Source organism: Desmodus rotundus, chromosome X (assembly GCF_022682495.2).
Source record: "Desmodus rotundus isolate HL8 chromosome X, HLdesRot8A.1, whole genome shotgun sequence".
NCBI classification, from domain to species: Eukaryota; Metazoa; Chordata; class Mammalia; order Chiroptera; family Phyllostomidae; genus Desmodus; species Desmodus rotundus.
This window is the reverse complement of record NC_071400.1, coordinates 2,780,267-2,802,223: the sequence shown is the minus strand read 5'-3', so window position 1 is coordinate 2,802,223 and position 21,957 is coordinate 2,780,267. Positions and strand designations below refer to the sequence as shown.

At 41.2% G+C, this 21,957-nt stretch overlaps 2 protein-coding genes across 5 annotated transcripts in view; both read left to right on the top strand.

Moving 5' to 3' along the window:
- ATP7A (ATPase copper transporting alpha) overlaps window positions 1-3,935 on the top strand; it is a 105,153-nt gene extending 101,218 nt beyond the window's left edge. For all 3 annotated transcript variants that reach the window (XM_024574979.3, XM_045183804.2, XM_045183805.3), the window contains one exon: window positions 35-3,935. In XM_024574979.3, coding sequence (XP_024430747.2) covers window positions 35-311 — 277 coding nt within the window. In that variant the 3' untranslated portion in view covers window positions 312-3,935. The remainder of the gene's footprint in view (window positions 1-34) is intronic.
- A 5,775-nt stretch (window positions 3,936-9,710) lies between these two features.
- LOC112317927 (toll-like receptor 13) lies at window positions 9,711-21,750 on the top strand. Of its 2 annotated transcripts, XM_045183806.2 has the most exons (3): window positions 9,711-9,797; window positions 11,987-12,201; window positions 18,384-21,750. In XM_045183806.2, exon 3 carries the CDS (start codon window positions 18,455-18,457, stop codon window positions 21,335-21,337), a length of 2,883 nt encoding a protein of 960 aa, XP_045039741.2. In that variant the 5' UTR covers window positions 9,711-9,797; window positions 11,987-12,201; window positions 18,384-18,454; the 3' UTR covers window positions 21,338-21,750. The 2 variants fall into 2 exon arrangements, with proteins under 2 accessions (XP_045039741.2, XP_053773023.1); XM_053917048.1 differs by lacking the exons at window positions 9,711-9,797; window positions 11,987-12,201 and adding an exon at window positions 12,722-12,918.
- The last annotated feature ends 207 nt before the right edge of the window (window positions 21,751-21,957 follow it).

Below are 21,957 nucleotides of genomic sequence, written 5' to 3'. Positions count from 1 at the left end.
TGTTTCAAACCGGTGTGTCCTTGCCTGTGTCCAGTTACAGGAAACCGACTTACGAGAATTACGAACCCCGTGCCCGAAGCCCGATGGGACAGAAAAGCCCTTCAGAAATCAGCGTTCATGTCGGAATAGACGACACCTCAAGAAATTCTCCGAAACTGGGTTTGCTGCACCGCATTGTGAATTACAGCAGAGCCTCCATCAACTCCCTGTGGTCGGATAAACGGTCCCTAACCAGCATCGCTACCAGTGAACCCGACAAGCACTCACTCCTGGTGGGAGAATGCAGGGAAGACGATGACACTGCGTTGTAACGGGCGGCAGCAACGCCGGGAGCACCTGTCCTTACGCACTGACGCGGCACTCGCCACCGTCACTTTCGCCTTGCAAAATATTGTGGAAGGACTAGCTGTTGGTCTCATGCTCTTATACTAGGAATTTTATTGGAATCACATTTTTTCCGAGGGCAACAATATCTTTTTCAGGACAGCAGCGCTCTGAACCCAGCTTTATTTAGAGTGAATTTCCAATCTCTTGTTTTGTTTTCCCTAGCAACAGGTAAAGTAAGCCAGTGAGCTTTACAGCAAGCCAGCAAGCCCTGCCGTTGAAGATTGCCAAACTGCTGCTAAAGTGATAGATCATTTGTTTTAGTTGACAAAAAAAAAAAAAAAGCTGAAAGAAACGGTAATTAAATCTTTGAAAATTTCAGAGTATGATCCCGAGGAACTTCTCAAGCCCTGATCCCCCTGCCAGATCGGGGAACTGCGGCTTTCGAAGCCTTGTATAAAGCATCTAGATTTAGAAAGAAAACAGTACAAACTGTTTAGACATAGATGTGCCTTAATTATTACCGGCTTGATTCCCCCCGCCTTATTCTCCCTGCACCTAGGCTATCCTTGCGGTTGCTTTCGTAGATGACTTGGTATGTTTTCTTTTGTATTTTCCTTTGAGGAAGCTAAGTGTGGGTGGTTTCTTCATTGATAAAAATAACTGACAATTTTTCCAATATCTTGTTCTTTTCTTTATCTTGTAGTTCAAATGTCCTTCAAGGTAGCATTCCCTGCTTCTCATCCTTCCGTTGTAAAAAGCGTAGCAGCTTCTTCCTGCAGTGACTCCCGAGCTCAGTGCAAGCTTTCGATCACTCCTCTTGCGTTCAGCGCTAGGTTGTTCTGTCAGTGTCAGTCCCCAAACTGAACATTTTGAGCCTCTTCCACAGTTGTTGTTTTCAAAGATCAAAGATTTTTCAAAGATTTTTTTAAACCATGTTCAACATATACGGGTCATAAAATTACCTGGACTCACTAAATTTGTCCCTTTTTTTTTTTTTATGAGACCTTAGCTGATGTATATAATTTAATAGATTTTCATTGTCTTTTAGTGTTTTAGGTAACCCCTCAAAATGACTTTAAAATAATGCTATTACACAAAACTGCTTTTACCAAAAATACAATAAATTGTAATACCGAAATGAGAATTTCCCTACGTTGTGATACCTTTCAGGTAAATCTTTACTTTTCTTTAGTTTGAAACATTTGTACTCGCTAATTAGTGTGATTGGCAAATTTAGGGGTTTGTTCTCATTTCCATAAAAATTTAGAGATTCCCTTGTAAGTGCCTGGGAGTTAATACACTACTGGCCAGAGATCTGATACTTGTCTTGCTATTGAAATTCCCTTGTTAATTGTGAGGTAGATTTCATATGTAAAATACATAAGTGACGAGACCTCATAAACGAATTTCCAATATTTTGATCCCACTGCCACATGTAAAGTGGCTAGCACAGTGGCTTGCACATACAGTTGGCAATCAGTACATGTGAGTTCTTTCTCTCTGCTTGAGGTTGGTAATAAAGATTAAAAATCATCTTCATAGGACAGAGTTTGCAGTCAGGTGGGAGTGGGGGATGGGTGTCTTCCCAGCCTCCTTCCTTTCTCTTATCTTTTCCTACACACACACACACACACACACACACGCACGCGTGCGCGCGCACAAAGTTTACAACACTATTCCATGCTGTCTTTGTAGATTTGGAAAAGATCTCATTTTTATCTCAGCTATTTTAGAGAGAACTGAAACTTCTTGAAGGTGCTATTAATCTAGAAAGGCAAACCCATTTTAATGAAGCGTGAATGAGTTTGTACGTCCAGGCCTCTCCTTAGACCAATGCCGATGCTACCTTCCATGCTGCCGGTTTGAGTTTTAATATTTTCTTCCTTTCATTCCAATGGCTTATCATACCTAGAAGAAACACTTAATATGACAGGTATATATTAGACTTTTCAAAAAAGAAACCCACCTCTCTCTCTCTCTCTCTATCACTCACTCTCTTATTTTTTTCTCTTTCTAAAGCACTTGAATATAGCTGGTTAGTGCTTTTATTGTTCTGTATGTTTGAGCCCCACCTGCCAAGGGACCCAAGTCATAGGATAGTGCGAGGAGCAGCCTGTAGTCCGGGGGAAATTAAGGATCTCATTTCAGCCCTTACTACCAGAGCAGAAAACGTGCTCTTTAGAAGGAATCCGGCTTTAAATGTCTGTAGGCATCTTTGAGTTTTCTCCCACAAGTCTTGTTTGCAATCTTGAACTCCCATTAGCTTCACAGAGCAGCTGTATTCACGGGGGAGAGAGGCAATTCATGGAGGGGACCCAAAACATGGCTTTCAGTTGTAACTAGCGCTAAATAACTAGTTACTAGTGAGAACAAAGTTTATAAATGTGTCTATGTGTGTATGTCTATTCATATACAGATATAAACATACATATATATAAACACAAATATAAACACATGTATACACACATACTACCATATAGAAAGAAACTAAATTGACAGTGGTCCCGCTTTACCCATGCGGAACATGTCCCCAGATCCCCATAGATGCCTGAAACCGTGGATAATACTGAACGCTACATATACTACACTTTTCCCTATCATACATCCTTTTCACTCAAATGAAGCACTTTATGGTTTCTCTTGGGCATATCCGAATTGCCAGTGTCTCTACTCTTGTCCTTTGGGGCCATTATTAAGTACGAGGGTGACTGGAACACAAGCACTGTGACACTGTGACACCATGACCGTCAATCCGATGGATGACATGACTACTAAGGGACTCCTGGGTGGGGAGCGGATACAGTGCAGAGATGCAGGGCCGAGGGATGCTTCAGGTCTCAGGTTGGACAGACTGGGACAGCGTGAGATTTCATCACGGTACTCAGAATGGCACACAATTCAAAACTTACGACTTGTCTTTTTTCTTGGAATTTCTCATTGAAGGTTTTCTGACCACAATTGACTGTAGATAACTGATAGGGGAAAGTGAAACCGCAGGTAAGTAGGGACTGCTGTGTATTTGAATTTGATATTTGAAGTTCTTCATTTGTTATTCATGTATCATTCTTCTGTATTCACTCAGCAGCCACGTCCTCAGGCTGAAGTGAACAGGATGTTTTGATATTCAGTGCTTGTTCAGACTCAACTATGGGGCACACTTTCTCTTAAATATCCAAAGATGCCTTTTGAACTTCAGAGGTTAAAACACACCTAAAGTATTTAGTGTTGTACTCTACAGAAGTGCGGTTGTCATTTGTGAAACTAGAAATGTTCTTTTTCCTAGTTTAGTGTCAACATTTTAGAGTGTTACATTTGATGCCTTGTGAACAAATACTTTTATATTGTGCTGTAACTTTTTAAAAGTTATTCCTTTGTTCAGAGTGCTTAAATAACACTGTAGACAGATGTTTCCAAAAATTTAAGCGTGCGTATCTTTCATGTACACAGCTTAAAATCAAGAATGTATGTTCTTAGAGAATTTTTTCCATTACTTGTGGATCTTGCTTTAAAATTGTTTTTCTTAATATTTATTTTACTCTGTTATTTTCTTTGGCTGAGGCATCTGGTTACTGGTTATTTTAATGAGAATAAAGACATTCCTGGAATCACTCCCTTTGGATTTTTTGGTTGTTTAATTCTTACTTTTCTATCATTAAAAATATTATTTTACCAAATATAAAAATATATAGATTCATGCCAAATGGTTAGCTATTTTTACACTAAATGTTCATAGTCCTTCTGAAAGTTTATCTGGTATGACTAGCCAGATAAAGCACACAAGCACGAATTCTTGTTCTTCAATCAAAAGAGCTTCTGTAATGGCATCGATAGTAAATGCCTTTTGTAGCCAAAACCAGGCGTCTCAACCTTATGTTTTTTGGTTCAAGAAATGTTTAACTGAACATTGTTAAACATTGATTGTTTGCTACCCAAACAGCAGTGGGCGATGTTGTGCAATAATCATCTACTACAGTCAAGATATTTAGTAGTTTGTTTTTCCATGAGCATGTAATTGATCATATTTTGATCTGCCAAGGATGTGCCTTCAACTTTATAATTATAGTATTGTAAAAAAAAATGGTTTTTGTGTCTCGTTTGTTAAATCATCCACCTCTACCAGCAGTTTCAAACTACCCTTTGTAGTGTTTTGAGGGGCGTTTTACTGTTAACAATGAGGCAGGATTAGAGGGAGCACCATTTATTCACTGAGAGTGAGAGGGAAGAAATCTATTTTCCTTCAGACTCCACTCATGTATCATTTAGTGAGGATGAGAATCAAAGAAAGGAATGTAATTGTCCTCTTGATAGATTGTCTCCTTCACAGGTGGCAAACAAGGCCTGCGGGCCAAATGCGGCCTCCACCTTGTTTTATCCGGCTCGGCACCTTGTTTCTGTCCCGGCAGCAGCACCGAGCTCTCGCTTAACTGTTCAGGAGTAGTTACGTGTACACAGTCCTAAAGTTACATTCTGCCCTTTGAAGGCAACCAGGAGGCTGATGTGGGCCCGGTTAAAATGAGTTTGGTTTGACACCCCTGCTATAAACCAGTGAAGTGTGGTGCTACAAAGAACATTTATTTTATGCACTTTATTATGTACCTAAAATAATAAAAGGAATTCATTTTGTCAGATCCTTTTCTTAAATCAGTTGCAACTCCCTCCCCCCCATTTCCTGAGTCTGACATGAGACCATCCACTTTCCAAGTCTGCACTACTGGACAAATATCTGGAAGAAGAAAGCAGAAGGGAAAGGCAGATTTACAATTGATTTGCTTATGGTACTGCAATAACTCCTTTTGGGAACAGGAAGAACATGGGAAGTGTCCAATTCCTGAGTTGTCCCCTACAGTAATCACAGACAGGGCAAGTGTCACTACACAGTCTTCTAAGAGCAGCATGAAAGTATGGGGCTTCTTATAAGTAATGCTTTTTTGTTTTGTTTCATGAGAAAATACGGGAAGGCATAACGAAATTACAAAACATACATCTTGAAGTCTCAGCAAGCATTCTCATTGGTGAATCGTAATTTTCTTCTCCATAGCTTGTGATTGATTTAGGAAGAGGTGTGTGATGCAGTTCTGACCAATGAGACATGAGGTGGATTCTCCTTGGGGCTTCTGGAAAGGTTTCCTCACTCTTTCTTTAAAAAAAATATATTTTTAGAGAGGAAGGGAGGGAGAAAGAGGAGGAGAGAAACATCAATGTGTGGTTGCCTCTCACACACCCCCTACTGGGAACCCGGCCCACAACCCTGACTGGGAATTGAACCAGCAGCTCTTTGGTTCGCAGGCCAGCACTCAATCCACTGAGCCACACCAGATGGGGCTGTTTCCTCACTCCTAAAAAGTGGCACAAGTGACATCCCACTATATACCTATTTAAACTATCCAAGTTTGCTGGCAAAGATACGGAGCAACAGGAAGTCTCCTATATTCCTGGTGGAAATCTAAAATGGCATAGCCAATGTGGAGAAGAGTTTGGCCAGTTCTTGAATACATGCACTTACCATATGACCCAGTGATCACACTCCTAGGCATTTACACTAGATGGAGGTTTCTCAGCCTTGACACTACTGCCATTTCAGGCCAGCTAGTTCCTGGTTGCGAGGGGCTGTCCTGTGCATTGTAGGATGTTTAGCAGCGTCCCTGGTACAAGCATCCAGTAGATGGCAGTAGTACTGCCTCCACGCCCCAAGTTGAGAATTAAAATGTCTCTAGACATTGGCAAATACCCTTTGGGGGCAAAACAGTCCCTGGCTGAGATCCACAACCATAGAAAAATGAAACTTATGTTCAAATAAAGTATTTACAGGAGTTCTATTCATAATTGCCAAGAACAAGAAACAACCCAAGTGTCTTTCAATTGGCAAGTGAGTAAGTAAACAGTTAAATCCATACAATGGAATGCTACTCTGCCATAAGTAGGAAAGAGCCATTAATATACACAAAAAATTTATTGGATCAGAAATGTATTATGCTGAGTGAAAGAAGTCAGTCTCAAAATTTTACAGACTGATTCTGTTTAGATAACCTTTTTTCAATTACAGTTTACATTCAATATTATTTTGTATTAGTTTGAGGTATACGGCATAGAAGTTAGACAATCATACACTTTACAGAGTGTCCCCCTGATATTTCCAGGACCCACCTGGCACCGTACATAGTTATCACAGTGTTAGTGACTATATTCCCTATGCTGTGCTTTACATCCCCGTGACTACTCTGGAACTACCAATCTGTACTTCTCAGTCCCTTCACCTGTTTCACCCAGTCCCCTCAACCCCCTCCGCTCTGGCAGCCATCAGTCTGTTCTCTGTATCTATGAGTCTGTTTTCATTTTGTTTCTTTTGCTCTTCGGATTCCACATATGAGTGAGATCATATGGTATTTGTCTTTCTCTGACTGGCTTACTTAGCATGATAGCTTCCAGTTCCATCCATGCTGTTGCAGAGGCTAAGATTCAATTCTATGACTGAGTAATATTCCATTATATACATGTACAACAATGCTTTTATCCACTCATTAGACGGCATTTTTTTAAAAGACAAACTTAAAACAATAGAAGGCAGATCAGTGGTTTCCAGCACAAGGGGCTTTGGGAGGGTGAGAGAACCTATTGATTATGGCGGTGTGTTGACATGTATTAAAGCTTATAGAACTGTATACCAAAACAGCCAATTTTATTGCATGTTCCCTTAAAAAGTAATTTTTTTAAATAAGAGGGTTAAAAAAACCATGACACAAGATTTTTGAATGTTATTAAATGAGGATATGATTCCAAGAGCTACTACAGCCATCTCGCGCTTGACGATGTCAGCAATAATCAGCTTTGGAACTGCCCTTCCCAGGAATCTTTGCCGTGTGAGAAAGAGAGTACATTTCCCTTACCCATAAAGCCACTTCCAGTTTGGTTTGGCACTAAAAAGCATGCCCTTACGAATAGATGTTAAGCGTTGTAATTTGTTAACATGTTAACATTTCATTTCGTTTTGAAAAGTAAACATCGAACTTCTAATATATTACAATAATTAAATGCAGTATTGATGGAGAACAATCCAGAAGGTTTTCTTTTAATAAAAATGAGCACAAATGATAGAACCTTCATACCCCTCACATCAATGCAGCTTTTAACATTTCACTGGCTCCTACAGTTACTCTGTGAAGAAGACAGACATCATTTATCCCATTTTTTAGTTGAGCACATAACGTGCAGATGAGAGGTAGGCACCATGTTTATGGTCAACACCTTAACACAAAAGACTAATTAATGGTTTACACCTTATTGTAGGGATGTGTCAGAAGGAACAGTTTTGAATAGAGGAGGCTTTTGGTACCCTCCAACTTAAGCTACAATATGCAGGAAGAAAGGAATGAAACTGTTATTTAAGAATGTAATTTTAGGACTGTATAAATGTAACTACTCCTTAACTGTTAAGGAGTTGAAATTACATTCCGCCCTTTGAAGGCAACCACGAGGCCGATGTGACCCCCGGTGAAAATGAGTTGGACACCCCTGGTTTATAGGCCATTTGGCTGATAGAGCTTGTGTGATTCAGAGAGCATCCAGACCAGTTTTTGTGGGTATGTTTGCCCACAAAAACAGCGCTTACTAGCACCATGAATTTCTTCTATAAGTTACTTACATGATGAGCCAGAGTGAGGCTTTACCCTTGCCTTCCTTGCAACTCAGTTGAGAGAACTGGTCATACATGGTTTCTGGAAAGAAATATGTAAAGAAGCCGTCTCTGAGGGGCCAGGAAGGAGAGGCTATCTTGCTGGTAGCCTTATAAAGACCTTTCTATTAGGAAAAATCTCCTGGGAATAGTACTCCCAGAAAGATGAATGAAAAGACTGTTTCAGGAGTGGTGTAACTTAGTGTGACTTTCTGTTTACATTTTTTCCCCTGCTTTTCTAAATTGTCTCAGCTAAAATAAATAATATTTTTAAAGGTAGAGGCCTCAGAGCACATCAAGAGGGTCCAGAAGAGGAGACAGTAGTTCAACCCGGCAGCAGAAAGTACACAGGCTCGAGGGAAGTGACACGTGTGCCTGGTGGAACAGAGATACCGTCACAGCTCTATTCCTTACCGGCTGGGTGACTTTGGGCTAATTATGTAACTATTCTGTGTCTCAGTTTCCTCATCTAAAAACTGCAGAAGTGATAATACCTCATAAAGTTTTTTGTTACCTGTTTAAATACATGTAAAGCACTTATTACAATGCCTGGGATAGGATAAATGCTCCCTAATTTTTCCAGCAACTATTATTACTATTATTATTATTATTATTATTCAACAGATGCTCCATAGTATGAGTGAGAGTATTGAAAAAGCCAAAAGAGAGGACTATGCATTAAAAAAAAAAGTCTCAGGAATCCTGCTAGGGGGAAATCTCTCCTCCTCCGGACAAAAAAGACTGTTCAGGTATAGCCCACCCCTTCCCCGGTATGATGTTACTGTAAAATATATTATTCTGCTTTTTCTCTTTTTATGAGCTGCACCTCTACCTAAAGGTTGTGGTTTCAGTACTTAAACATAAAGAGCACTGGGCTGTGAAAAGAAGGTGGATACCCAAGTTTCTGGAGTGTGGCACATATGGTAGATGGCCACCTCGCCCCCCCGCCCCCCGATACTATAGAGGTGGGTGAAGGGCAGAGTACTGAAGTTCAACTACCAAGGCCTGGCTAGAAATTCCTCAGTTCTGGCAAAGGCTGGCCCTGGAAATGGGTTTCTGTGTGGTGTTACTTCTTCCCACAAAAATGAAAGCATAAATGGTTTGCATCAGTTCATAATAGTGTGGCTTCAATCTCTTCAGAATTCAATCTCTTCACAGGCTTCTCTTGACTATAATTTAGGGGAAGGAAGAAATTCCGCACCCCAAAGTAAAGAGAATGCAGTGCAACATGGGTAATCTCTTTAACAGGCAGCCAAGTTTGTGGCCAAAAGGAGGAGTCAGAGGGGAAATAAGCAGGGTCACACAGCCTGACCCCAAAGCTCAAACATAGCTGAGACCTAGCTGGAGAAGCACACCAGTTCCAGGAAGAAAAGAGGCCTCTCCGCACCCATTCCCATGTGCAATTCCAGACAAGTTTGCTGGAACTGCTCCCAACACAGGGCTTGAACCAGCTGGGCAACCCCCTGAGCTCCCAGGGAGCAAGAAATCTGGAGGAACTTGTGATGGGCACAAGATAACATGTTCACACTAAAAAATGTGTTTTGTAACACACACCAAGCAGGATTTTGGCACTTCTGAGGACACTCCTTGAGTGATCCCCCAAAATGAGCAAATCAAACAACACCACAAAACCATGAAGTCTGAAGAGGAAGAAAAGCTTCTTAGTTGGTCACATGTCTTAAGAGCTCAGAGCGATCATCTCGAAGTTTTGAAACTTCCCAAGAAAGAATTTCCTTATTTTACAGAAAATCTGAGTACAGAAAGATGAGCGGCAGGAGTGTGGACCGAGAGCTTTTTGCAGGTATGTCATTTTCTTTGAACATTGATTAGTACGTTGTATATTGCTGTGTCATAAAAGAAACCCTTTCCCAGAATTGTCCCAAGAGATAGATGGCATTACTAGAGTGTGAGGGATCAAGAAAATAATATGTTTTCTTTAAAGTAACTTATTTAGAAATTTCACCATACATGGTGGTACCACGTGGAGGTGGTATAGCACTTGTTTTCATATCGGCCAACAAGACTTGTTCCCCGTGACTAAAGCAGCTCTTAAGAATTTGGGATCTGGAGAGGGATGTGTGCTCCCAGGTTCACTGCGGCATTATCAACAATAGCCGTGACATAGAAACAACCTAAGTGTCCGACAGTGGGTGGATGGATAAAGAAAATGTGGTATATTTGCACAATGGAATATCATTCGGCCATAAAAAACACAGAAGTCGTGCTATTTGCAATAACATGGGTGGACCTTGAGGACATCATGCTGAGTGAAATCAGTTACAGAGACAGGCAAATACTGAATAATCTTGCTTATATGTGGAATCTAAAAAAAAAGCTCATAAAAACAGACATCAGATCTGTGGTTGCCAGAGGTGGGGGTGTGAGGGTGAGGGAATGGGGTGAAGGTGGTAAAAAGGTACAAACTTCCAGTTACAAGTTAAGTCCCGGGGATGTCAAGTGCAACAGGATGACCCTAGCTCACAATACTGTTTTGTATATTTGAGAGTTGCTAAGAGAATGTATCTTAAAATTCTCATCACAAGGAAAATAATTTTATAACTGTGAGGTGACGGGTGTTAACTGAACTTATTGTGGTGATCTTTTCCAAACACATACATACACCAGATCATTGTGTTCTGCCCCTCGAGCTTATACAACGTTGCACATCAATTATATCTCAATAAACTCGAGAAAAAAGCTTGGCGTAGCCCGTACGGCCTCAGCTAGGTGCTGCCGTCACTGCGGCACAGAATATGCTGTGCGAACTGTCACTATGCTTCTGAAACGTCCACTCTCAATCTCATAAGCTCTCTAAGATGACGTATGGAAGTTTAGAGTTAAGTTCGCTTTGAGCGCTGCAGGGATGTGTGATTGGGTTTCCTCACGCCTCAGAAATTCCAGAAGGAAGCAGTTGGAAGGAAGGGGTGGAATTCTAGATAGTAGTCTGGGCCCACATGACCCCCAGACCACGCAGCGGCCTTGGGGATCAGGCACGAAGGTCTGTGCCTGGACCGCTTGTGCTGAGGTGGTAAGAGCCCTGGATTGGAGGTCAAGAGGTCTGCACTTGAATCTCGATCAGACATACCATTTACTGACTGAGCGCCATCACGCTACCTCTCTGGCCCTCCTTTCCTCTTCTGTAGAACTTCACGGAGCTTGTGTGACAGTGCTGTAAACTGTAAAGTGCTCAGCAATTTTGAGATGTCTTTTCTGGGCATCAAGTTCCATAGACCCCCTCAAACTAGAGCATGCACTGTGGATCACCCCTTCTGTCACCTCTGCTATCCCCAGCCACATTTTCAAAAAATAGCACTGTCAAAACACTTTCAAGAGTAGAAATGGAAGCATCTACTCCTCCCAATTTCACAGAGAAAACATCATGTATTAAAAAATAATAATAACAAGCCCTGGCTGGTGTGGCTCAATGGATTGAGTGTTCGCCTGCAAACCAAAGGGTTGTGGGTTCGATTGCTGGTCTAAGACTCATGCCTGGGTTGTTGACCAGCTCAGGTCCCCAATAGGGAGCACATGAGAGGCTACCACACATGGATGTTTCTCTCCCTTTCTTGCTCCCTCCCTTTCCCTCTGTCTACAAATAAATAAATAAAATCTTTCTAAAAAGATAGGCTATGCCAGTTATTCATAGAATGTGGTCCCTGAACCAATAACTCAACATCACCTGGGAAACTGGGTAAAATTCCAATTCTTGGGCTCCTCTTCAGACCAAATGAATCTAGAACTCTGGGGGTTGGTCCCAAAACACGTGCTTTAAAAAGCCTTGGGCAGATGGGGGTTCAGGAGAATGGGGACAGCTGTAACAGTGTCAACAATAAAAATAAAGTAAAAAAAAAAAAGGCCCCAGGTGATTCTGATTCAAGCTGAAGAACGACTGGGTAAAGGTCTTCTCATCCCTGGCTGCATAACTTAGGCATTTGTTTAAAACACAGATTCTTGAGAGAGGCCCAGGAAATACCTGTTTTTAATCCCTAGATGATTCCACCGCTCAGGCAGGATTGAGAATCACAAGAACATTCTCTCCTCACGGACAAGTTACTCAGGACTACGCTGAGTTTTGGTCATGGACCTTCCACCCTTTTGCCTGGATTATAGGCTACGATTTTTGGGTTAGAAGGCATTTCCTGGCTCCAGGGCGCTCTCTGTGATGGAATCAATGCCTAGGCACAGTATGCAGTCCGTGTTTCTCGGTAAGAAAGCTAGACTGTCTCTACCTATTACGCTCTTCTCTCTCTCCTCCCTTAGAGGTCTTGAAGAAACAATTACCTGCTTACTGTATACAGGCCTAGGAACGGAGGCTCCGCAGAGAGAAGGAATGAGGGTGGTGGTTGCTGAAATACAACTACCGTAGTCCCTGACTGTTCTCTATTTCAAACCAGGTATCTCTAGTTCCTTCAGTTCCTTCATCATCTCCCAATTATTCTCAGATCCACTGGGCACATAGTCTATGACCTTGCACCAGGCACTTTTGCTTTCATTTCTTTTTTAAAAATATATTTTGCATTTCTTCTTCTTCTTCCCCTTCTCCTTTTTCTTCTTCTTTGTTTCACCACCAAAGCCAAGTCTCTCTCTCTCACCATTTATCCCCCCTTTACCCACTTCTGCCTTCCCCACCCTCCTTTCCCTCTGGTCATCACCGTACTGTTGTCTGTGTGTTTGAGTTTTTGTTTGTTTTATTGTTTTTTGCTTAATCCCTTCACCTTTTTCACCCAGTCACCCAACCCCCTCCAATCTGACAGCTGTCAGTCTGTTCTCTGTATCTGTGAGTTTGTTTCTCTTTTGTTTGTTAGTTTATTTTGCTTTTCAGATTTCACATATAAGTGAAATCATGTAGTACTTCTCTTTAACTGACTAGCTTATCTCACTTAGCATAATAATCTCCAGGTCTATCCATGCTGTTGCAAAAGGTAAGATTTCCTTCTTTTTTACAGCCAAGTGGTATTCCGTTGTGTAAAAGCTGTTTTACAGCTTTTTTATCTACTCATCTACTGATGGGCGCTTGGGCTGCTTCCAAATCTGGTCTATTATAATTAATGCTGCAATGAACATAGGGGTGCATATATTATTTCAAATCTGTGTTTCCAGTTTCTTCCTATATACTCCCAGAATTGGAATCATGGGGTCATAAGCAGTTCCATTTTTAGTTTTTTGGGTAATTCCATACTGTTTTCCACAGTGGCTGCACCAGTCTGCATTCCCACCAACAATGCACTAGAGTTCCCCTTTCTCCACAGCCTCGCCAGCACTTGTTGTTTGTTGATTTGTTTATGATGGCCATTCTGACTGGTGTGAGGTGGTATCTCATTTTGGTTTTAATTTACATTTCTCTGATGATTAGTGACATTGAGTATCTTTTCATATGTCTCTGGGCCATCTGTATGTCCTCTTTGGAGAAGTGTCTATTCAGGTCCTTTGCCCATTTTTTAATTGGGTTGTTTGTTTTTTTGGTGTTGAGTTTTGTACGTACTTTGTAAATTTTGGTTATTAACCCCTTATCAGATGCATCATTGGTGAATATGTTCTCCTATTTAGTAGGTTTTCATTTTGTTGATGGTTACCTTTGCTGTGCAAAAACCTTTTAGTTTGATATAGTCCCATTTGTTTATTTTTTCTTTCATTTCCCTTGCATGAAGACATATATCAGAAAAAGTATTGCTATGGGTAATGTAAGAGATTTGACTGCCTATGTTTTCTTCTAGGATTTTTATGGTATCAAGATGTACATTTAAGTTTTTTAAAAATATATTTTATTGATTATGCTATTACGGTTGTCCCATTTCCCCCCCCTTTATTCCCCTCTGCCCTGCACTTCCCCTCCTACCCACACCTCTCCGCTTAGTTCATGTCCATGGGTCGTACATATAAGTTCTTTGGCTTCTCCATTTCCCATACTATTCACTGTTTTGACCGTCTACTCTCTGGTCTCGTCTCCCCAGCTTGCTAACTTTAGTTCTATACCTTCTTCCAGAAGCCCATCATCTTGACCACCTTCAGGAACTTCTCTCCTCTGGCTGATAGGGCTCAGCCGCTTGCTCTGGGCCTGGCTCTCAATGCTTCTTTGATTTCAGTCACACCTGCAGCTGCAGGTAAAAGAAATCCCTCCCACTAGTCCTGTCCTCAGGGAAACTTGACCAAGAAGGCTTGTCCCTTTCTGTCTCTTATCAGGGCAGGAAATTTCGATGTTTGGACAAGTTTGAATGTTTACATTTTTCCTTCAGTTAAAATTTCCTGTAACAAATGGGGATAGATTTTAGGAGTCATATTGGTATCCTTGCCATCTCTGAGAGCAGAGAATACGTTCATCTGGCAGTACTATGTTCTACCCAGTTTCCCGCACCACCCAACACTTAGGCAAGACATGGTTACTTATACTACTTCTTCTTCCTCTTCTGCCCCTCTTCCTCTTTCTCCTTATATTTACTTTTACAGTAAAATCTCTCCTCCTCTGGCCCATTGTTTCATGTTGCCTAACAAAGTCAAAATGCCTTAAAGCATTAAACCAATCTATTCTTCTCAGTCATTATGCCAGTGGGCTCCCCTGAACTTGAAATTGAAACTCTCACTAGAGCATTGCTTTTCCATTTGATCCGTCATGGGCATGAATATAAAATGTAAGCATAAACTTATGACACCATCTTCTCTGGAATATTCTAGAATTTGTACACCAAATTTACATTCTTCAAAGCAATCACCAAGATGGGTAACACGAATATCTCTATGATAAAATCACTGTTACAAATGTTTGGTGACTCCTTTTGGAATTAGAGGGTGGCAGGATATAGTGGAAAGAACATGAGGTTATGAGATGATTTCAATCATGAATCTGTCACATATTAGCTGTGCAATATTGTGCAAGTTCCTCTCTCAGAACTTTCACTTCCCTGTGTATAAAATGGGGTTAAGCCTTGGCCGATGTGGCTCAGTGGATTGCATGTTAGCCTCCGACCCCAAAGGTCACCGATTCGATTCCCAGTCAGGGCACATGGCTGGGTTGCGGGCCAGGTCCCCAGTAGGGCGTGTGAGAGGCAACCACACATCGATGTTTATGTCTCTCTCTTTCCCCCTCCCTTCCCTTCTCTCTAAAAATAAAAAGTAAAGTCTTTTAAAAATATTTAAAAATAAATAAAATGAACTAGGGTTAAGATTATTGGTCTTGCTGAGTTGTGTCATGAGTCAGTGATGCCCATGTTCATGCTGCCATATTAGAGCCAGTGTATCATTTGTACAAGAAAATTCTTTTCCCCGTACAGTCTCCCGCAGTTAATGGCTCTGTTTCCCCTCCCTTGTTTGTGTTCCGGTCAAACTCAGCTATATTCTTCCTTTAAGAATTAGGAGTAGGAGGGAACTTTCCTGACTTGATATGTACCCAAACCTACAGCAAATAAAATAATTAATGGAAAAATCTATAGATGCCATCCTATTAACCAAAAAACATTTTCTATCATCACTATAATTTAATATAGCATTGGAGGTTGCGGCCAATATTATGTAAGACCAACATAAAGGAAAGGCATAGGAAATGTATTCAATATGAATTTTCAAAAGAGATATATAAATTCCATTACTTGTAGAGAATATAATCATTAACAGATAAACCTAACAGACTGCACAGTCACATTTAAAAAGCTAATAACACAGTTCAGAAAGCTTTCTATTACTTAGGATTAACAATAACACAAAGAATTCAAAACTTATGGTACCCTTGCTATACCTAACTAGAAAATTAAGTAGGAAAAAAATAAGATATCCCTTAAAATAATAAAATGTAAAAGTTTCTAGAAAACAACATAAAAAACACACAATTGTGCATGGAATATTTAAAAACTATTTAAAATTAAGGGAAGTTTTGACTACATGAAGATATGCCATGTCCATCCTTGGGGTGATTTAACATGATAATTGTATCAATCCACCTCTCATTAACTTGCAAATCCAGTGCAAAATCAGATTCCAGCAAGACTTTGGGGGAAAACCGGTAGACTGAATTATGTTTATAATGGGAGATATTTCATGAATTGCTTATCGCTTTAAAAATCAACTTGAGGGAGAAGGGCAAAGGCAAAGGATTCACCCTATTAGATATTAAGATATACTTTAAAGCCATAGTAATAAAATGGCATGGTACCCTTCTAGGAACTAATTAGTAAACAAAGGGACAGAAAAGAGAGTTCAGCAATGTACAGATGAAGTATTACAGAATTCTGCACTTGAAACCTATATGATTTTATCAAGCAATGTCACCCCAATAAATTTAATTGAAAAAGAAAAATAGATAAAACAATGGCGCCTTGGGAAAAAAAGAAAAGAGCTCAGGAATACATTCAAGTATATATAGCAATTTGCCTTATGATAAAGATGCTCCTCGAAGCATCAGAAAAGGAACAGATTGTTTTTTAGTTTTTAGTGAACTATGTTGCTAATTGAAGACTAAAGCTGGATCCCTACCTTACACAATATACAAAGGTGGGATTTAGATGGACTAGACATAAATGGAAGTGGTAAAGTGAAGTGTACAGCACTTAATGTGATCTAAAGAGGGAAATGATTTTTTAAAAAATAAGAATCCACAGCCCTGGCTGGCATAGCTCAGTGGATTGAGCGTGGGCCTGCAAACTAAAGCATTGCTGGTTTGATTCCCGGTCAGGGCACATGCCTAAGTTGCAGGCAGATCCCCAGTGGGGGGCGCAGAAGAGGCAACCACACATTGATGTTTCTCTCCCTCTTTCTCCTTCCCTTCCCCTCTGTCTAAAAATAAATAATTAAAATCTTTTTTAAAAATTAAAAAAAAAGAATCCACATGCAAAATCATAAAGCAAAAAAAAAAGGCTTTTATCACATCGTGATGACAAATTTCTGATCAACAAAGAATATCATAGACAATGTTAAGTGATGGAAGATATTTAAATCATTAAACCACCAAGGGATTAATATACGAGAAACCCCATAGATAAATGGAAAAAGGATATACCTAAGCAGGTCACTGAAAGAAAAGTCCAAATGGCTACCAAATATATGGAAAGACTCTTAAAATCTCAAATATTCACAAATATGTCAATCAAAGACAATGAGATATCACCTACTACCACAAGAATTACAAACGTTGTAAAAGTGGAAAGCACCAAGGGTTACTGATGTAAGCAGTAAGGAGCTTACTTCACTTACAAAAGCTTTTTAAAGTCATGCTTTGCGATTCTGTTCATTGTAATGCTGTGCTGATCATCATTGCACCCATCCCAAAAAGTCCTGTGTTATTAGGTATATATTTCTATAATGGGTGCTTGTTTTGTGATTCTTAGATTTACAAAATAGTGCTAGACAATGGCATATATTTGTGTGTGCCCATAAAAATACATACATACAAAGGAAAGGCAACAATGCAATGCAGCTATGCTATTTCCTTTCTTCCTCTGTGACTAGCAGTGTTTTTGAGACAAAAGCTAGATCTACACAGTGGCGTGCTAGTGGTGGCCTAGAGTTTAGGTGAAAAGAAGGGAATAGCCTTTTATGGAACTAGCCAGTGTACCAGGCAGCAAGCTGGGCACTTTAAGTTGTCTTGTTGAATCTGTACCACATTATGAGGGAGTAGGTATCATTCTCCCATCGTATGGATAAGAAAAGAGGTTCAGAGGGGTGAAATTGTTTGTCAAAAGCACAGGATTACTTTTGATTGATGTAGTGCAGTGGGTTAAGGGTTATTCCGCCAACCGGTAGGTTGCCAGTTCGATTCCCAGTGTGGGCAGATGCCTGGGTTGTGGGCCAGGTCCCCAGTTGGGGCTGTGTGAGAGGCAACCACTCATGGATGTTTCTGTCCCTCTCTTTCTCCCTCCCTTCCCTCTCTCTAAAAATAAATAAATAAATAAACAAACAAATAAATAAAAATCTAAAAAAAAAAAAAAACCCCAGACAGAGGCGACCTTTAAACTTAGTCAACCTTGCTGTTTTTCCCCCCTACCATGGATGATTCTTTTAACTGGACTGAGATCCACAGACCCAAAGTGCATCTCCAGTGGTGGAATTTCAGGTGTCAGCCCAAACACCAAGGGGGGTATTTTATTGTGCAGGGGTGAGAGGAGCATTGGGAAGTTTCTTAATTCTCTAAATTAAATCACATATGCAATTAATTGCCTTCTATGCCTCTGTATGCTAACAATTTTTTTCTTCTCTAATTTTATTGTTATTCGTGTATGTATGCTAACAATTTTTATTATGGGAGTAATAGTACTGGTCTTTGCTGATATACATAGAGTTGCTTTAGAAATGGATTTGTTTTGGAAGTTAAGTTGCCGAGAATTTTTGTTTCATTTTCTTGAAACAACAAGGAGATATTGACAGAGAACTTTAAACAAAACAACTTTCTCTTTTTTCTTTGCAGCAAAGTCACATGGAAGGACCATGTGACTCTTCAAAACTGAGCATCACACACGGGAAGGGATATTTTTTCTGATGGTAACTCTGAAGTCTAGGGCTGACAAGATGGGCTTAGAGAGCCCCCTGCCTCCTCAGCAGCTCTGCCTCGTTTTCATTGGATTTTCTCTGCTGTCTTTGGCAGAGACATACGGATTCAGTAAATGTACACAGTATGAATTGGACATTCACCATGTTTTCTGCATTCGGAAGAAGATCACCAACCTGACAGAGGCCATTGCTGACATCCCAGGATACACTACTCACCTCAACCTGACACAAAACCAAATCCAAACCCTTCCTCCCTATGCCTTTACTAATCTGTCCGCTCTGGTGGACTTGCGACTGGAGTGGAACTCCATTTGGAAGATTGAGAAGAGGGCTTTTTGGGGACTTGAAAATCTGACCCTTTTGAACTTGGTAGAAAACAATATTCACAGTGTGAACGACTCCTTTGAGGGCCTGTCCAACTTGGAGACTTTGCTCTTGAGCCATAATCAAATTACCAACATTCACAAGAATGCCTTTGTCCCTCTTTTCAAATTGAAACACTTAAGCTTGTCTAGAAACCATATTACCAATTTCTCAAATGTTCTCGAAGCAGTCCAGCATCTTCCACGCCTGGCATACCTTGATCTCACTAACAACAACATCAGCATCTTGGACCACAGCCCCAGGTTGTTGGTCTCCCTGACCCAGCTGAGCCTGCAGGGGAACGCGCTGATGGAATTAAATTTCTCTTCTTTGTCACTGCCTAATGTGACCACTCTGGATGTCTCTCAGAATAGTCTTACAGTCATCCAGCATGTGTCTCTGGAAACTCTGCCCCAGCTGAGGAGCTTGAATCTGAGTGGGACATTGGTGAGACTGGAGATGATTCCAGCCAAACACCTACAGAATCTAAGAGAAGTGGACCTTAGCACCCAGGATTTTAGAGGCAGTCATTCAAACATCTACACTGTGTGTCGTTTCCTCAGAAACTTGCCCATGTTAGAGGCTTTGGTCTTTAGGAAAAAGGTCACTAAGGCAGGGGACATAAAGCACCTCGCCAACTGTACCAGGCTTTTGTCCCTTGACCTGAGACAAAACAATAATCTGGTTCACCTCAATAACAGTGAGTTCAATGGCATGCCCAGCCTCCAAAGGCTGCAACTAGACAGCTGCCAACTTTCCTTTGTCACCAACCAGACCTGGAGTGCCCTCCAGAACTTGACAAGCCTAGATCTGAGTCACAACAAGTTTAAAAGATTTCCAGATTTTGCATTTTCACCCTTGAGGTCCCTACAGTTTCTTTTCCTCTCTAAAAATCCCATCACGGAACTGAGTGATAGGGCCTTCTACGGGCTGTATTCTTTGAAGGAGCTCAATGTGGCTGGATGCTGGATAGTGCAGATCGACAAATACTCCTTTGCTCAGTTTCCAAATTTAGAGATTTTAGACCTTGGATACAATAATCTTCGAACTCTAAAATCCAAAACCTTTCATTTGCTGAAGAAACTCCAAATTCTGATTCTCTCCCAGAACCGCCTGAATATTATAGAGAGGAACGCATTTTCGGGTCTTACTTACCTTACTAAACTTGACCTGGCATACAATATCTTGTCAAGCTTCAGTGCAAGTGTTTTTTTGGGCCTTGAGAATCTAGAAGTTTTGAATCTCAGTTTTAATAAAATTACATATGAAACCACCAGGACCTTAAGCTTTCCCCCGTTTATGAACCTCAAGTCTTTGAAACAACTCAACCTAGAAGGACAAATGCATGGGGTTCAGGTTGTGCCAACCAACTTCTTCCAAGGGCTGAGCGCCTTGCAGGAGCTGCTCCTGGGCAAAAATTCCATGGTATTCTTGGACCATCTCCAATTTGACTGCCTGACTAATCTCACAAAGCTGGATATCTCGGGAACAAAATCTGGAGACCGGGGTCTCTATTTAAATATTTCCTTATTCCAAAAACTCAAAAGACTACAAATGCTGCGCCTGGAGAACAACAACATTGAGTCACTGACCCCCGGCATGTTCTCTGGCTTAGAAAGCCTTCAGGTCTTCTCTTTAAGATTCAACAACCTACAAGTCATTAATCAAAGTCATCTGGAGAATCTGAAGTCTCTGAGATACTTTGATCTCTATGGGAACAAACTTCGGTGCAGCTGTGACAACGTGTGGCTCAAGAACTGGTCAATAAACACAGCGAGTGTCCACATCCCTTACCTCCGGAGCTACCCCTGTCAGCAGCCAAACACCCAGAGTTTGTTGGTAGATTTTGATGACGCTATGTGCAATTTTGACCTGGCGAAGGTTTGCTTCTTCTGCTCCTTCAGTCTGGTCCTCACGACGATGGTCTTGTCGTGGTTTGGTGCCAAGATAACTTCATCTCTATGGTACGGGCTCTACATATTCCGAGCCTGGTACCTGGCCAAGTGGCACAGGACAGAAAAGGAGTTCATCTATGACGCCTTCGTCTCTTTCACTGCCACTGATGAGCAGTGGGTGTATGAAGAGCTTGTTCCAGCCCTCGAAAAAGATGGCCAGCCCACCTTTAAGCTCTGTCTTCACCACCGGGACTTTGAACCTGGGATAGACATCTTTGAGAACATTCAGAACGCCATCAACACCAGCAGGAAGACTTTGTGTGTGGTCAGTAACCAGTATTTGCACAGCGAATGGTGCCGCCTCGAAGTGCAGCTGGCCAGCATCAAGATGTTCTACGAGCACCAGGACGTCATCATCCTGATCTTCCTGGAAGAGATCCCAAACTATAAGTTATCCAGCTACCACCGACTCAGGAAACTTGTGAACAGGCAGACGTTTATCACCTGGCCAGACAGCGTCCATGAGAGGCCGCTCTTCTGGGCTCGTATTAGAAACGCGCTGGGCAACAAATCTGTGGAGAAGGACAGTGCGCAGCTAATTGTGGTTGAGTGACTGGAAGTTTTGGTGACCTCAAGTGCAAAGTTGTCCAAGGTGTGCAGAGACTAAGGGTGTGACAGAGTGTTTGCGTTCTGCAGGGAAAAGGACCTGAGCTGCTTATGGCCATCACACCCAAGATTACGTGGTGAACGTCCATTGGGCAGTTGGAAGAGTGAAGGGGGCTGCTTGAGGAATGGGGTCCGCACTCTAGGGGATTAGTTTTCTGGAAAGCATATCTGTTTCATTAAAGGGGAAGACTTGGGAGACACGTCATCTGAAACTCTGGCGATCATAGGTGCTTGAGAACATTGTTCAGCTAGTTTCTCCAAATCAGTTCCTGTCAAGATAGAACAAATTGTACTTCCTCTATGAATCTGTAACAATAGAAAGACCACATACAGACCTCAATAAAAGCAAAGAGAAGAAAAGATTCTGGTGTATTCTTCTTTAGAGCATAAGATTCCAAAGGTCAGCTTTTTCCTCTGTTTAAATCGGAGCCCAAGAGTTAAGGGAGTCCTAGTCTGGGCCCATCAACTTACCCCGTGGAAAGCAGCCTTGATGAACTAGCACTGCAATGATGGCTGCAGAAAGGATCACCTGGCTGTGATAAAACAGCCTTCATAGAGCAGTTCCGT

Excerpts from the sequence above, each read along its gene's own strand:
- LOC112317927 (XM_045183806.2), top strand. The coding sequence starts at position 18,455 with ATGGTAACTCTGAAGTCTAGGGCTGACAAGATGGGCTTAGAGAGCCCC.